Here is an 18447-nt window from a genome sequence, read left to right as displayed (position 1 = left end):
ACATATTCTGTTCAGAGTTTCAGGGGGAGGGAAAAACAACCCTGAGCTTGGACAAAGGGCAGAAGTCATATAAACAGAATCAGAACAGCTCATCGTCTTTATCTGAAACCACCTTATTCCACACCACAGAAAGTCAGGTTGGTAACATACATCCCACTTGGAGTTACAGTCAGTGACTGAAAGCAGCTTAACATAAAACGTCTGCTTAACAACAAGAGCTAAGCGAAATCAACTGTGGTTTGAAAAAAGCAGTTTACTACCTTTAAAAAGTTGTTAGCTGCCAGTTAGACTATGAGGTTCAAATAACATACCCTTCTTCTGTCTAGGCAGGGTGTGCTGTAAGGCCCTTCTGTATAAAGCTCAACCCTGACCTTCTGTAAACTCACTTGTGAAACACAGTTAACAATATTTGCTGAAATGAGAACATGAAGCAACAGCAAGTTGAATAGTGCACAGGATTATTACCAGAATTTCTGTCATTTAGTACTTAAACCCTTTACTTATGCATTGTCCTTTTTGGAGCTCAAATGAAGGGAGGCTGAAGAGACTGTTTGGTAGAGCACAGCATTGTGAAACTATTTTTCTTCTGCTTGCCCTTCGAACCTTTTTTCCTGTGTATTACCTACCCTACTAGACTGGGCACAATACAGCTATAACATCCACAAGCCGGTTTATTAACCAAACATCTCTGTGCTTCATCCCTTATTTGGGAAATGCTAGATACATGTCAGGATTGCTGCAAGCAGACTGTGGGAGCACAGGGAGGAAAGAACACTATGCGCATTTCAGATAAAGGACTGACAAAACCTTTTTAGCCAATTTACAGCAATTGTCTCTATTTCTTTGAATTTGTTTTGCTTATGGAGTCACCCCACTACTTGGGGTTTAGCAAGTAAAGAAAAATTAATGGCAAAATTATTTCTTTTTCTTATTCTCAGAATAACTAGATGACTTTGACCAAAGCTTTAGAAAAGTTGAGGCAGAACATGTCCTCAGTTCTGGTTACACTAACTCAGAAATTAAAAGAATTAATTACTATTATTAATAAATAATAGTAATTATAAATTACTATAGAAAAAAGGAAGGATGAAGAACCTCCAGAATTGCAGGGTCCCTAATCAGGACAGAAAAAAGTGTGTTCCTTCTCTCAGAATCCTAAGATTGCTGGAGTAGGCATCTAAAGCAATAAAGCAAGTTCATCTTAAGGCCCTTCTCCTCCTCCTCAAAAAAAAAAAAAAAAAGGAAATGCCTCCCAAACTATCAAATAGCGAATGCATATATACACGTACTCAAGCCATTATTCTGTTAAGTGGAGTAACTTCAACATAAGTGATTCATTTCTGCACACAAAAAGCTGTATTTTCTAGTCCCTGCGATGAATCAGTTGCAGCAATTCTGAACTGCTTCTCACACATTTTAAATGAATGCACTAACATCAACCAAAACACAAGCAAGCACACATGCACACAAACAAAGGCTCCTCTGCCACAGCCTAACTTCACATGGATTCATACAGTACAGCACATACTGTGTAGATTTCCCTTCACTGCTTGCCCTTTCACTGCTCTGCTTCTGCTGAGTTCTGGGTTCTAGTGGCTGACTTGGGTCTTAAGAGCACATTTAGAGAGTCAGGCCCTGTCACCAATACAGATGATCTCTTGCCTAAACTGCAAAGCCTGCTTCACGACCTGAAGTTATGACTCCAAACAGCTTAATGGTTTGGGGGAGGGGGACAAAGCTATGTCAATACAGCGTTACTGATGTTGACCAACAGAATTTAAGGTTAGGCACTAATAAAGGTGACACCTGCAGTTGAGGGTAGACTTAAGCTACGGAGAGTCACGCAGGTGAGTCATGTCCTAAGAATCTGGATATAAGACCCCAAACTGTTTGCAAGCAGATATTTTAAACCATACTGTTTACTATGGGATCAAGGTCTAGATCAGCAGTAAAGAATACCACAGAGAAAGAAGAAAAGGGAATAACAACATTACAGCTGTGGAAATCCAGAATATACATTTATTAAAATATACTTATCCTTTTAGTTCCTTCTTTACTGTATAATAAAAAAATTGGATGCAGCAGCCAGAGAAGACAGTGAGGTCTGTTATATACAGTTCCATAATTAACATGCTACCAAATGATTCTGCATTTCTTTTTTTGTAAAATGTGACTTTTGTTCTTGGGTAATTCTTGTGTAAACAATAATATATATATTATTCATTATTGATGTTATAAAAACTATTATGAGAATTAGCGTAAGGTTGCCTTTCATAATACAAGTTGACTTTTCAAACTGTCACAGTAAACAGAAACACATTAGGATATGAATATGAGTAAATGACTTCTTATATAAATATCAAAAGTAACAGAGGTCCCTTTAATGGCAGTATGACTGCATAGCACCAGAACAAGGAAAATAAAGACCGACATGGCACCTTTTTTTTCCTGAAGACTTTGAAGCATTCATTACTGAAATTAGACATCTGTGATAATCTAAAGTAAGCTTTAAATGTTTGACAAGTCTGCTGACAGTTACCTTAGACTAAAAATGATGCTCTGTATCATTTAGCTTGGAATTGGTTTGTGCCTGGGATATAGTCTTGTAAATGTTAATAAAAAAATCTAATGAGACAGTTTATTCCCAAATAATAACGTACTGATTAGACGACAGTACGCAAAACACTGCAGGAGCTCATCACTCCTCGAAGTCAGAGAAGCATATCATAAACTGAGAAAGTGGAACTTGACATTGAAATAGACAAAAATAGCCTGTGGATGGTAAACGGATTTTATTATGTAAATTTAAGCACTCCTGAAATTTACTTCGTGTATTTCCTTCAATTTCTTTCCTCTTCCAGTTTAAGAGGACCATTTGACAAATTTGTGTTTTATTAACCACAGTAATTGAAGCAAGACGCTCATCACTAGTGGATAGGCTTCCTAAAAAGCCTAGTGCAACACACTATGTCCTCTTCGCAGGAGGATCGTATACACACACACACATACACAAAAAGCCCCAAGCACCCATTAAGATGTGGGGACGCCCGAGTCGGGGTTTCCCAGGCTCCCTACTCGAACCCGGAGCATCCCCGCAGCGCTCGCCAGCGGTGATGGGTGCACCCGCGGACCCCGGCGCGCCCCTGCGGCGGCACCCGGGAGGGGCGAGCAGCGCGGCCCTCCGCAGGCGGCGGGGTCGCGGCCTGCACCCCACCCATAAACATGCCGGCTGCCACCGCCCCGCCCCGCGGCCCCTTGCTCGTAATCCCCGCCTTAGCACCCCGGTATTACCCATCCCGGTATTCCCGATCCCGGCACGAGGGCCGCAGAGATCCTGCCCGTCCCCCCCCCCGCCCGCAGGTTGATCCTCTCCAGCCCCTCCCACCGCTCTCCTCGGGCCTACACAACACCCCCCTTCCCTGCCCTCGCCGCCACCATTACCGTAAAGGGGATGTCCTCCACGCTGCCCACCGAGTAGCAGTTGTCCCCGGGGTTGACGGCGCCGGTGAGCACCTGGTGCAGATGCATCGCGGCTACCCCGGGAGCCGGCAGCTCCGCGGCCCCGGCCGGCAGCGAGCGGACGAGACCCGGATGGCTCCGCGCGGGGCCGAGGCCCTGCCCACTGCCGCCGCGGGCGAGCGGGCGCGCGCCGGGAAGGCGGCGCACGCGCCGGGGCAGAGCGTGAGTCAGGTGAGGCGCGCGCAGGCTCCGCCCCCCCCCCCCCGCGCGCGAGCGGCAGCCGTTGTGCGCGAGCGGCGGCCGTTGTGCGCGCGCCCGCGAGGCATCTAAAGGCCGGGGTTGGGGGCAAGGTGGGGTGGTATAGCCTGTCCTGTCAGTGCGAGGTCCGGCTGCGGGGCGGAGTGCAGGGGAGCGCCGGGGTTGAAAGAGGAGAGGGAGGGACGGCCGAGGAGCCGGGATGCGGAGCGCTCGGCTGGCACCGCCAGGTGAGATAGTGGCAGGGCGCCTCATGGGGCGGGATGGAGGAGAAACAGGAGTTGGAGGAGGGGGGTTATCCGCCACTGCGGCGGCTGGGGAGGTGTGTCCCCGGTTCGGGAGCGGTCTCCCATCACAAGAGAGGCTGGCAGTGCCTCGCTGGCTGGAGGCCCGCAGGTGCGCCGCCGCGCTTGCACTTTATTAATTGTGCGCAGCGGCTCTGAGGATGGTTTGGGTTGTCCTCGTTAAGGATCCTTGCGTTTGGTCGTATCTCTTGGGAAGCTCTTGGGAATCCATAAGGTGCTAGTGGGTATACGGAGGCCACCAGCAGCTGCTGGCTGGTGTGCCGTAGTTGATCCCTGAGGAGTTGTACTTAGCTGTTGATTTAAGAATGGGGCCGACGTTAAGTCAGACTGCTTTGTGTCAGTGAGAAACAGACGGTGTTTCAGGGTCGTTGTAAACACCCATTTACTAGAAGCTAGTGAGAAAATTACCAGTACTTGACACTAAAAGCATAGTAGGAGGAGGTGGGGGGCAGCCTTTGTTTAAGGTATTTGATTGCATTTTAGGCACGTTATGTGACCTCACAGAAATTATCGTGGGGCTTATGCTGCTTTATTTGTGTTAACTGCCAAACATTGTAGAAAACAAAGGCTTTTAAATGTGCTCATCTTTTTCTGTCTCAGAAGTGTGAAGAAGGCTGGATCCTGAAAATTGTTTGGAAGGGATTCTAAACTCTGAAGGGGAAAAAATATACCCTCTAGGCTGTTTGTCATGATATGAGGAAAATTCTTCGGTTTTGTGTACTACGTGAATATGGTAGTCTTGCTATTGTAGCACTGGTGCTAATGATTGAAGCCGCAAAGGTCAATCTCCTTTAAAGTTTATAGTAATTTTCCTGCAAGATTCATCTTGCCTTACACCTCTTCTTGAAAGTGTGCCTCTCTTGCTGAATAAATGAGTTTACTCGGAATGTAGAAGCAAATGAAGACATAACCAAGTTACCTTTCACTGGAAAAAAAAGTTGTCGTAGCATTTACGGTTTTATCTACTGCTGTGCTTGTTAAAGGGAATCTCTCTTTAATGGGAACGGTATCTCTACTTGGGATGAAAGGGGAAAAAATACTTTGATCTTAAGATCAACTTAAGTTGATCTTAAGTTGACCTGGTTACATATGAAACTACTATGTAATGTTCATATGCTTCCACTGATTAGTGTTCCATAACTTCTCTGATTGAAGACTTTTCCACATAAAATGTATGCTAACTTACAATTGTTTTTTATTTTGGGTTAGATATTTTTGCAAATTCATGAAACAGGCCTTGGAGGCAAAAGCAGTGTGATGGGTTTTTTTGTTTGGTTTTTTTTTTGTTTGGGATTTGTTTTTTAAATGAGTGAAAAAAAGTCCAACTAATGCCTGAAAAGACAGCTAGCTTTTGAATTAGTACTGTCACTCATAATATTAAGTAGGATGTTAGGAGAATAGTATGATCCAAAGGAAAGCATTTTCGTTTCTTAGGTGTAGTAAAGTTACCTGGTTTTGACGGCGAAAACTCTTAAGCGAAGGTGGAGTACCTGCAAGGATCAGTTATTTCCTGGGTAACAGACATGAGGGGGAGTTTTGATTTTCAGCCCAGTCGTGTCGCCCAAGCAGACTAAGACTGCCAGTAACTGTTGGGCATGCCAACTGTGAGAAAGACTTTCATCTTATTGCTTGGATTGGTGAGAAGCTTTTCACAGCTTTTGGCTTGTGTGGTACTCTGATTCCATTGAGACTTTGCTGTGGGACAGAGAAATGCCTTTTATCCTGAAGCAGGTGAAGTTCCTCTTTAAAAAGGTCAAATTATGGGTTCAGTAGTAAGATACTCCTCTTTGTCGCTGTGGAAACCTGCAGACATGGCTAGCTCGGTGCACAAAAGCTTTAAGCAAGAATCATTCTGCAATTATCTGAAGATAAGGCCTTTAAGTTCTTCCTGAAAACAAGTATTTTCACCTGAGTGTTGCTGGCAGGTTGTTTTATTTACCTTAATTGATTCTTCCTTATTAGAGACTTAAAAACACCTCTCATTAAAGGAATTTGTGGTGTATGTAACAATGATTTCTGTGCCCAAGAGCATGAAGCAATCTCTCCTATATATGAAATAATACTTAAAAAAAAAAAAATCTAAAAGGCCTTCATTCTCTTTATTTTTCTTTTAATTCCTGACTATCTTGGTGCTTTGTTCAATTACTTTCTTTTTAACCCTGAGAAAAGGCCTATTTAATTTATGCTGATAAGCTGGAACTGCCTTAAGTGGAGTTCTAAGAATGTGTTAGGAAGGCTGAGGGTACTTTGCTCTTGTCTTGCTCTAGCTGGATGGATTACATGACCTCTCAAGACCTTGCCTGCATCATGTATAAGGATGACTACAGTTTTGCCTTCCGCTTCTCCAACTACAGGGGAGGGTAAAAAATGTATAGGTATTCAAAGGTTGAGACTGTACTTAATAATCTTTGCTGCTGCTTCCAAAAAGAGATGGAGGCAAAGGAAAGAGGTCCACATTTAGAAAACAGACACTGAACTACATGGATGCCATGGATAAATGGAACTTAGTTCCATTTGCTGTAGGAAAAAGTAGTTTTACTTGGCAAAACAAGGTGGTATTATACAAAACAATCAGAAGGAAATACCATGTTTTGATATAGAAACCATGATTATATATAGAATTAATTTTTTTTCCCTAGTTTTGCTTAGGGGTAAAATATGAGAGTTTCTGCTTTTGGCGAAAGGTAGAGGCTTTTATGGGAAGAGAGAAAATTCAACAGAACTTTACTGTGAAATCTGCATAGGGTAGAGATCTTAAAGCATGTGCAAAAGAAATGTGCTGCACACAGCCTAGGGAAAGAAAGCAAGACTCACAAGAGTCATCATGCAAGATAAATACCTATGCTGGACTGCCTTTCATTTCAAAAGTGAAATCCTGCACTCCAGGCTTGGTACCTTGAAACCTGAAGAACACTGTTTCTAACAGTGTCTCAGCTTTCCATGCTCCTCCTGAAGGCCTGTACCTTTCCACAAAAAAGAGAATTTGTGAGCACAATGCTTTTAGGACACTATGAATGTTTTTCTTATGATCCATGATGATTGTCTCAAATCTTCCCTGGGTTCTTGAAGTACTTTTTTGTTTTTCAAATTGTATTTTTCCCTGAAGGCAAGTTACTTGCCTGTTTTCTCTTTGATCCATAAGATGCAACACCTGTTTTCTCATATTAATTTCTGAACTGCAATGTGGGTTTTCTTCCAACCTTTGTTATTAGTGACAGAACAAGGTTGTTGCCATAAAGATATTAATTTGTAAACATTGTCCCCATAATAGTCTTAATTTTGTAAAGTGTTGCTCATTGTGTGTTTCTGTAGAAAGCCTTAAAAACTTTGTGAAAGATGGTCACCTCTTACATACTCCTGAAAATGCCTTGCTACAACACAGTTTTTGCTTGGATATTTTTAAAAGATTGTGTTTATGGAAAGTGACAGTCTTTCTTCCCCAGGAATATCTAAATGCTGAATGCTTTTGGTAGTGCATAGGTGTCTCAACATTTTCCCCTGTTTGGACTCCTACTGTCCTGTGGAATAATCACTTCTACTTCCAATCTTAAAGAAGACAAAAAAGGGCATTAAGAATTGCAGTGAAAATGAAACTTTTTGGTAATTCTTTTAAACCACAATTGGGTACTTGTAGAGACAACTAATGACTAAAAATTCCAATCCATTAGGTGGTGGAGTAGGAAAAAGGACGGGCAGTTTAAACAGCACGGAGGAGTTGAAGCGCTTATTCAAAGGTGCTGACTTTCTGTGGCTAAGGAGAAGGCTATATCTAGGAGTGCTGTCTTAATTCTCTTCAGAAGCTTCAAGGCTTTTGTTTTCTTGCCTCGTATAATTGTGATGGCAGTTGCAGACCAGTAGGGTTTTTTGTCGGGAGTGGGATAAGATTTTTCTTTTTTTTTTTTTTTTTTTTTTTTTGAAATGACTGAGTAGATGCTAGGCAAGCAGAGACAGAATAAACATAAATTACTTCTAGTAGTGATATGTGGCATGGCATTGTACTTTAATGGCATAGGATTAAGTATTAACTGATTCTGTTGGCTGAATTTGTGTGCTCTCTGCTAAATGCTTATGCTATACAGAAGCTTAGTGAAACTTATACTGAACAAACATATTTAGCATGATTTTCTGAGTGTCTGGGTGCTAATATATAGTAGGAGGCACTGTTTTAATATAAATATTTTTCTTCAGATGGAAGAATACTTTGTACATTTGCAGTTCTAATCATCTGTGTATCTTGCTTTTATATATATGTATCTTTCAAGTATCTAGAAACTAGAATCCCTCCAGTGAAGTCACAAATGGCCACCTACATGTTCTTTAACTTCCACTCTAAATGATGATTTAGTAGAATGGCAAATGATTTTATTGTCAGTTGCACACAAATAACTTCATGACATTCTGCATCAGACCAAGTGTTCTGATGGCACTAAATGTACATGAAAGGTGTCCTGGGAATTTCCCTATATCATCTTTTATTGGGGTAAAAGCAAACAAACAAATCTCAGATGCATAGTGAGTCAAAGGCAGATGTTTCTCTCCTTAAGGAGGAAACGAAGGGTGTTGCATGGGGTTATTTACAGCACAGACTCGTATCCAGGAACTGGAGGACACCAGAAGAGGATTCCACTTATGAACATCTGATGACTGTTTTCAGGCACAGACCACATCTTTGACAACCTTTTTATATGCACCACAGCGAAGACTGAGGAAGACTTGAATTAAAAGCCCTTTTGGGGAACTTAAGCCAAAATATTTTGGCCTGACATTTGGAAAGCCTGTCAGCAGTTTAGGTTTGTGTTGTTTTCTTAATAGCTCTTGTACTGTGTATTTCTTCAATTTCAAGTGCCTTGTCACTGATACATTCTAACTTTATAAGATGGCTATTATTCTTCTAATAAGAAAAGAATCTATAAGGGAAGAATTTTTCTACTGTGTTGTTTTAATTTTTGCTTTCTCCATGGTACCCTTCTTGAATTTTACTGGCACTTAAATAGACTGTTTTTAAAACATGTGCATCTCCGTGTTATTTTGCCTAGCTTATTTTCTACAGGTACCTGAATGTATCCTAAACCATCATATTCTGAAGACTCACTGGCTTTTGGTAAGACCTTAACTAGCTTAAACCTGTTACAATAGAAGCATAGATAATTATGCTTCAAAAGATTGTAGTATGGGGTTTTTAAGTTGTAAGTAAAATTAACCAAGCTTGTAACATTATAGCTGTCACTTGCTTCCTTTGAATTGAAGATATAAATAAAGTACGCAATCATGTATGGATTTAGTGGTTAAGAGTCACTATGAACCTGTTATTTTCTTCTGTTTGCAATATTAAAACCCAATAAACACTTTTTCAATCTAAAAGTATACTGAGTGAGGAAGAGGAGTGGAAACAGTTTCCACATTGTTTAATTTTTGTTTGTTATATGCGTGGCAAAATCTCTGCAGAGCATATGTAGAGTACCTAGCTAAGTCTTTCAAACTGCCCTCTGGAACATCTTACTAGTTTCTTGACTATAAAGGGAATTCATTGTAAGAGGTGTGTTTGCCCCTTGTGCAAGATACCACCATTCAGTGTAATTGATGTGCTGTGTGCTAATTCCTGGGGTTTAATTTGGTTTGCTGATTTTTTTTTTGAGGCTCTAATCATCAACTCTTAAGTATTCATATCTGTAGCATAAATGTTATGACCTTGTTGACACTTGACCTGAACCATTGCTAATTAACCCAATAGCATTTTCTTATGCTGAGAACAGCATTGCAATGTATCTGTATGGGCTGTGGCTTAGGTAGTACCTATGTGTCTACTGTGAGTAAGTGCGGGACCACCAGTATTTCATTTAGCCTGTTGACAGATATGAATCACTTCAAGTCAAGTAAAATAGTTATCAATATTCCTTCTTACTAACATAACTCTGAGGCATGTCTCACCAACTTGGCTTAGTGATGAAATTTATTTTTAAAACTTGAGGGAGGTTCTCGTGTCTAATTGACTTTTAAAAAGTTGGAGATATATTTAGTAGTGTCTGGGACTGTACGAGTCTGATATTTTTCCCCCTCATCAATCAGAGTAAAGTGCTGAAAATACAAAATCTACTGTGAAATAGAAAATTAAAAAATTCCCCCAAATACCTCAACTTCTGCTGCTCTGCCCTGATATGTTTTTCCAGCTGAAAATTAAATTCATTAGAATCAGTTCCACTAAATAGTGTTTAGCTGGTTTTTATCCATTGTAAAACAGTCTTAGTGAAGGAAACTTTAGCGGGTAATAAGCAACAGTAATACCAATAAGCAGTATTTCAGTGAGTTAAATTTGAGTTGCTGGCATTTTCTTAATGAAAGAAAGGTCAAATTATAATTTTTACTATTATTTGTAGATGAAAAAACCCACCCAAACAATGTTTTAGAGGTATAGAGTCCTGTGTTCAGTGAGAATTGAGTTGCCTGATTCAGAAACGGGCTGACAAATATTTGCTTGATATGTGACTCAATGACTGCTGATGAATGGGAGAGACTTACTCAGAAAAATGGACTGGGATTTTACTTGTCTTTGCTCTTCTGTCAGGGAACGTATAAGGTCTTTAATATACGTCCTGTGGAACTTGCAGTTGAAGTTGGTATCTTGATTTATATTGTATCTGTGGTTTGGTTTTTGGTTTTTTGGTGGAGTGTTTTGGTTTTGTTTTTTTTTTCCTTGTTGTTGTTATTCCTCCCCTGCCCGCCTCAAGTACTGAAAATCTGTGCAACCAAGACTTCCATACACCCTTTCTCACTGAGCCTATTTAGTCATAGGGTATTTTGTCTAGAACTATTGCTATCCTGATTTCTTTTTCAGGAAGGCAGAGGTTTGTCATCTTGGGGGAGTTAGTGAGCTGTAACTGCTGTGGAATTTGCTGAACTTCAGAAGTTTCTTGGTTTAACACCTCATAATCTGTGTCCACAGAAAAGTCTTTGAGAATTTCTTGCAGTAATACATAGAGAGCATTAATATGGAAGGTGTATGCATTATATATTTGTAAATTACATTCTAGAAGTGCATCCAAGGAGCATATCTCAAGAACAAAATGCTATTGATGTATTCAGTTGCTAAAATTGTGCATCATGAAGTTTTTTGGAGGTAGTAAGTTGAAGGATGACATGCGATTTGCAAAGCTCTATGGACTTCATAGTTTTGAACCCGTGACTGACTCTTGTGGACTCTTTATTACTCATAAATAATAAAAACCAAGTTCCTGTTGACAATAAACTAAATATATTTCCCAGAATATTACATATGGAACAACTCAGTTGTTTGTAGCTTTTCTGCAGAGAATGTGAGAGGTCTGTAGAGGTTTTGAACTGTGGAGATTCTCAGTGCAAGTACAGTTAAGGGTTGTTGATACCTATGTCAACATACTGATAAGGAATATATTGATTTTACTCTAGTTTTCAAACTGATCTGCAGGATGATATAGGATGTGTTAAAGTGAAATTTGCTTGACTGCTTATATTATTGAGTCTCTAGTATTATTTTGGGATGTGAACTGTGAGTTCTGATCTTGCAGACAATTTTGCAATTGTAATAAAGATGTGTGCTTATGGAAAAACATTCCCTGGTTCCTACAACCACAAACAGGATATGAGAAACGAACCAAATGTTAGCCATCATTAATTATGCTATGAAACAAATTCACTGAAAGTGCACTCTAGCTATCCAGTCATAGACCTCAAATTAAGTCAAGATAAAAGGTGAAATTTGGGCCTAAGTAAACAAGTAGTTTTTGCCAGTGACTTGGTAGGATAAGTGTTTCTGGTGTTCTTTAATTTGTGTATGTTTCTTTGAGGTTTTGTTGTACTGTCTTAGCTTGTGTCCCGCCTGCTCATTACCACTGAGTTAAGTGATATATGCCAAACACCTCTGACAGGTCAGCGATGTGTACGTGTGTTCTGAGGGTGTGCACAGGAGTAAGCCAGTTAAATGGTGGTGATATTTGCCAGCAGTGTGATATGGAATGCTGCCTACTGCATCACACAGAACTGCTACCATCTGTTCACAAAGGTTTGCTGCATTGAGGGGAACACAAAATTGTATAATCTTCCTTATGTTAAAGCCTGTGGAAAAAACTTGCTTTTGATTTATTTTTTTTTTCCTCTGAATATTTATTTTCTCTGAATTCAAGTTGTCTCTTTTTTTTTTTTTTTTTAATATTTTGAAATTTCCTTGGATCTTATGAGTTTAAGAGGCCTTAGCTATGTAAATAATATTTTCTTCCATATCTAATCAACAATGATTTTTATGTGCGTCTGTGTTTTGCTTTGCTCTTCCAGCAAATATGTAAACCCAGTAATTGAGGTGGCAGGACAAGCAGTCTGTTATGTGGATCATATAGTCTTTATTACATCTTAATAATAATGTACCCAAAAGGGATCACTTAACAATGACCTTGTAGTCATAGTTATCGGACAGTTTATGTTTTGATTTTTGGAGTTTAGCAGATCAAATAGAATAATCACAGTTGCTGCCATATTTGTTACTCATGGCTGTTTGCCATTATTTTTGGCCAAATAACTTACTTAAAACAGTTTTATTTTTAGTACTGGCTGTGCAGCACAACACAAAACCAACAGTGGGGTGGTCTGTAAAGGATCTCAGACTACCAGCGTTTAGTGTCAGACACTATATTGTAAAAGTAAGGGCAGTTGGCCTTAAATACAAGTTTTTATTAAGAGGGCCAGCAAGTCTGAGTAGGACCATTCAGTATTTTCCCATCTGCAAATTGCCATTTGGACACCAGCTGTGCTATATTACCGAACTGTACTGAAAAATCTGACATACGGCATATGGGATCTGTAAGCAGTGTGTTCTGATGTTCAAATGGTCTCCAGTTTTCTCCATCCCAGTACCTCTTTGTGCCTCATTAACCTGTTCTGGAGTCATAAGCTTTCACTTAGCTGAAGTGCTGAAGAATCTGTTAGTGTTTTGCTGGTGATGACAATAGTTGCTACTGCTTACCTTCTGCCTCTCCTCTTTGGGGATCTCTGGAGCAGGAGACACCCAGGCTGAACTTCTGTTTTCCAACTGCTTTTTACCAGTGGCACCACAGTACACCTTGCCAGTTGCTGCAAGTAGTGGATTAGGTCAACCTTGAATTTGGCCTGCTTTGTATCAAAGAGCCAAAATAATGCTGACGGGCTTGAGAGCAGCCAAGTGCTCTCCATTTGGTTTTGAACTGAGCCCAGTGCCAGGACAAAGATTAATTATTCCCATTATGTCTTGGTCCTAAATCAATAAATAAAACTGAAAAGGAGAGATGCCTAGGATAAATGGTTCAGCATTGCAAATGGCTGGATTATTTGGTTCTGCCATGACCAAGAAATGCACTAGCTATAAATCAGCTGTTTTGTAGTCTAGCTGTATAATAATTTATTATGGTTTATACAGTTTAATTTGATGTTTGGTTGCTTAGACCTCTAGTACCAGTGTAAATTCTCGATCTGTGCAGTTCTACTAATGAAGTAAAGAACTCTGATTAATTTATAGAGCTGGCTGTTGACTGGAATCCCTGTTCTGAAGAAAACTCTGAAACATTTTACAGAAAAGTAGAAACCAGAACACCTATGAAGGAGGAATTAAAAAAAAAAGAAGGAAAAGAGGAAATCGAAGAAATGTGTTTGGGGTTGTTTTTGTTGGGTCCCGTCCCCCTGCCCTGAAGGTGTGTAACTTGGGAAACCTGGAAGCTTATGCTGCAAAAGCACCAGGAGTCCTGGTACCTTCCAGTTCCAACTGCAGAGAATGAAAGTACTTCTAATAAATTTTTATCTTTTTTTTTTCTGGTGGGAAGAGATGAGAGGGTTTATGTATTTTGCTGCATAGAGCCCAAAGGCCTAAGGGAATTATCCTACTATCTGCACTTCTGTTCAGTCCTTTTTCATTCATGTTGACAAGGCCATGCAATTTTTTTCTTTTGGTGGTAAGACATATGCAATATATACAAGTTGCCAATGTGTCTTAAAAAAAACATCTACAATATGGGTCCATTTCTAGACTTTGGTCTCTTGGCTGCTCCAACTTCCAAGGAACAGACTGGTTATATGTTGCTGGCTTTTTCTCTTGTTTCCAGCTGAGAAAAACTGAACAGACGGGAGTGGGAGAAAAAAATGACAAGCCAGTGCAGACAGCGTGATTAATTTATTGGGGATGTAGTTGTTGTTTTTACTTTTTGTGGGGTTTGTTTGTTTGGTTGGTTTTGTTTTGAATTTGGGAGGATAGTGCATGTACTACAGAAAAGGCAGCAAAAATATACAAGTATGTTTTGGGTGTTATTATCCATGCCTCAAATTTCTTCAGTTGCTGGAGGAAGATGTAGTGGGAAGGCAGCTAGCCTGTGCTACTATGTTTAGAAAGGGTTGCATTCATCAGGTAATGTTTCAGTGTTTCAAAACTCTGCCAGATGGTGTTAGCTGTGAGAAAGTTCTGTGATTCATTTTGTAAAATGTTTGTTGTGGCAGTTGAGGAGGTTCAGACTTGTGGGTCCAGTCAGTGGTAGAAACCACCACTGATCTCACCAGATGTGATGCTGGATGTAAAGGAAACTTCTCATGATGCTACTTTTAAGCCTGGTTACTTTGTCCAATGAGATGCAATTTTAAATTGTTTTTGCTTGCAGCTCCATCTGAGGGTTCAGCAGACCTTAAATTTGGTATTTCAAAACCTTAAGAGAGCTACTCAGAAATATAAAAAACTTTCACTAAATTTTCCTTTACCTTGTGTTTACAGTAACTAATCAAGGAAAAATAAGTTTTCACTTAGATTAAATTCTCTCCTCTCCACTTCAGAGTAAGAAGTAGGAAGATTAGCCCAGGAATGGGATATCTAGTAGAACAACAAAAAAGAAGGGGTGGGGGAAGGCTGGAACAACAATGGATTATTTTCTTTAAATAACTGGGGACAAGAACTGCAAGGTAGTATTCTGATGATCTACACTAGCAAAGAAACCCCCAAAACCTTTGTACAGCTCTGTTCTCATTTTGCTGTTCGCAAATATTTCCTAGTTTAGTGTCTCAAAGTCCAAATCTGTCCCTCCTTGCTGGTAATTAGTAAGCAGCAATGCTGTGAAGTAGATCAGAATAATTTCCCAAGGAATACTCTGGTAGCTGCATTGGCGAAAATGACAAAGCATCCTCAAAGGCAACATCACATAATATTATGTTCCAGGAAGGGCACATACTGACAGAATGGATGTCTAGAGAAACAGAACAGAAGCCTTTTGGACTTATAAGCTTTTGTAGGTTAAAGAAAGTATCTCTATAATATAGATCGTTGCAAACCAACTCCCGCTGTAAAACTGAGAAAGCATGAAAACCATGGAATATCCAAAGCTATTTCAATTTCCATAGTCAGAATCACCTATTTAGGAATAGGGCTTTGTGTATCAAGAAGTGATTATGGAAGAATTCTGCCTTCCTCAGTCTCAAGAAAAGACACAAGATCTTCAACTTTAATAGTGCAAGTCAGTTTTTTAGCTCTGAGGGGGTGGGTTTTGTGTTTGTGGTTTTGTTTTTGGTTTTGTTTTTTTCATTTGTTTGGTGTTTGCTTGTTTTGTTTGGTTTGGTGTGATTTTTGTTTTGTTTTCCCAGAAATGTGTGTTTGCTGTTGTGCAATTGACAGATGCCAGAGAACTGAAGAAGTATTTTTCTGATCCCAGAATATCTTTATTGATACTGTGATAAAGAAAAGTATGTTTAAAAAGAGCCTGTGCCAAAGAGATACTTTAGACCTTAATTGACATACACCAGCACTGCTTTGCTGTCTTTAACAGATCTGTATCTGCTGACATCATTTCAGGATCCTTCTCAATCTCGTTGTGATATCTGTTTTCTTTCTGCATACATATATGTATCTTCCTTGTAATAAAAACATCAAATACATATTTTATTATCTAATGAAAAAGCTAAGTATGGGGACAAATAGCAAGATAACTTTGCTAGCTTGTCTGTGCTGTATTTTGACCAGACTCTTTCTGTTCATGTAATTTTGTCAGGTTTCTCAGCGATGCATGCTGAATGTTAAAGTTGCATAAGACTGGGGAAAGGGAAGCAGTAACATATGTATATTGTGTACATATGCATTACATATGAGTTGCATGTTTAATTTCTGATGTTAAAAGGGAAACAAACATACTATCTTCTGTCAGTCAGCATACAGTTTTCACAAAGGGAAGCCTTTACTAAGTGGAACATCATGAGTTTGAAATGATGTGTGAGAAGCGGAACCATTGATGATGGTATAAAACTTTAATGAGATGTACTGTTATTAGCAAAACATTTTTTATATTCCTTAAACTTAGTGTTTTCTAGCAAGATTGTATAATAGTAGTGGAAAACTTATTCTTTTTGAGTAATAAGCAATTTTTGAGGGAATGGGAAATACTTTACTTTTTATAAAGAATAAACATGTTCTCAGTAATTTGAGATTTAAAATTATGGGTTTTTATAGCTGATCCTTCCCATTGGAAAAAATCAGAACTACTTAAGTATTTCACTTAGAAAACTGTATGCTAAATATTGTTATACTGAATACTGAAACAATATCTTATAGTGAAAACAAAAAGGTTAATTTTGTCCTGAATGATTTATTGTATGTACATCTTTTGTGAAGTGATAAGAAAGCTGACAACTTGACAAACCCTCTTTGCTAAACCCGATGAAAGAAAATCCTTTTAATTCGTTTGCTTTATTGAGGCTAAAATAGAGCATTGCTTGTGGAAAGTCAATTTACTGGCAGCAAAAAAACCCCTAGTGTATAGAAGTCTCACCTCTAAACCTCACTTACAGATCAACCATACAGACATAAAAAGCACACTGAAAAGTTCTTGTCAATGCTGGATTTTATTATCAGTTGGTAAAAAAATTATAACAAAGGATCTGTTGATTTTTACCATAGGAGCACATTGGCTTTTTTGTTCTCTTTGACATCGACTGATTAGCTTGGTGCGTTTTCAGAATGACTGCACAGAAACAGTTGCTTTCATGTATTGTTGTTCTATGGCAGGATTTCGTTGCTTGCTAAATTGAATGCCGTTCAGTTAGATTCGAGGCAGAAATAGTATTGATTCTTGGGAAAACACACAAACCTCCTGAGATTTTGTACTGTCATTTATTCATCTGCTTAAATTTAATGTGGTCCTAAATATGTAGGTATTTTATGAAGACTTGAGAATTGCCAAAGCATGTGGAAATATTTCTATCAGAAAACACATGTAAAATGCAGTAACTTGCTGCCTTTTTATAGAGCATTAGTGACACCCAGTGGTTATATTCGGTTCTGGACTAATGTACATTATAAAACTTATTCTAAGCTTTTTTTCCTTATAAAACTGGAGCTCAGAGAACCTATGGGGAAACTGTTTGAGGTCCATGTGCCTTTGTCAGGTATGTATTTTGCCTGTACTTTAGTTTCACGAATTTGAATAAACTTAAGTAAAGGGATTAAAGGGGAGAAAAAGCACTTCAGACTGGTTTTGAAATGATTCTCACTTTATCACTGACTTAATGACAGTGGGGAAAATGTTCTTGTGCTTCCCTACCTCCCCTCTTTTTTCACATTTTAAAAGGGTACACTGTATTAACATTTGATTTAGTCTTCCACTGGTTTAAGAAACTCTGTACAAAAGACTGGGTTTACTATTTTACACTACTGTCATCCCCCTTTTGTACCCTGCTTGTTTTGCTAGAACTTGATTTGTTGTTTTACAAATACATTTAATAACTGATGAATGTTGGCAAGGTATTTTGAGATTAGGGGTCAACTGTTGCCTATTCAAAGGCAAAGCTTACTGTTGAAGTCAGTGAGAGTTTTGTCTTAGTAAGTTCATTAGGATTTTTTTTTTTGTTTGTGGTGGTTTTTTTTGTTGTTGTTGTTGTTGTTCAACCTGTAGCAAGAGGTCTGAGTGTTTGTCTAAATACTCAGGCTTGGAAATAAGTCTTCTAAATATGGATGGTCCCCAAGGTAATGATTCCAGCAGAGGATATGAAAGGGCTGGACAGCAAGACTTCATACCTCAGTGACATGCGAAGGTGATATGCTCTTACTAGTACCCTTCTGGGCTTTAGAAAGTTGGAGTAAGAAAGGAAAAGAAGAATTGAGAGAGATGGAGGGTGAGGGGAAAGAAGGTAATCTCTAATTCATATAGAAACTTAGGTTATGAACCTATCTGCGTTCAACTGGGGATGATGTAAACTTTAAGCTTCACAAGGAAGATTTGGGTATAATTCCTTACTTTTACATGTACTTGGGTGAGTCATATAGTTCTAAATACATTTTCATCTGTAAAATGGTGATATCGGTGTTTCCCTGTTTTTGAGAAGAGAGAAACTTAAGCTTAGTGATAGTACTTTTTTATGGGAGCTAGTCCAGTACAGTATGCGGGTGCAGAAAGCCTATTGGCATTCA

General features: G+C 39.2%; 1 protein-coding gene across 1 annotated transcript in view; it reads right to left on the bottom strand.

Annotated features, from left to right (window-relative positions):
- The window catches only part of DMXL2 (Dmx like 2), a 53768-nt gene extending 50086 nt beyond the window's left edge, over positions 1–3682 (bottom strand). Inside the window, 1 exon segment of the mRNA XM_032920162.1 lies at positions 3442–3682. Coding sequence (XP_032776053.1) covers positions 3442–3528 — 87 coding nt within the window. The 5' untranslated portion in view covers positions 3529–3682.
- Between the last annotated feature and the right edge of the window lie 14765 nt (positions 3683–18447).

This window comes from Strigops habroptila, chromosome 9, assembly GCF_004027225.2.
Source record: "Strigops habroptila isolate Jane chromosome 9, bStrHab1.2.pri, whole genome shotgun sequence".
NCBI classification, from domain to species: domain Eukaryota; kingdom Metazoa; phylum Chordata; class Aves; order Psittaciformes; family Psittacidae; genus Strigops; species Strigops habroptila.
This window is presented reverse-complemented; position numbering and strand designations above follow the sequence as displayed.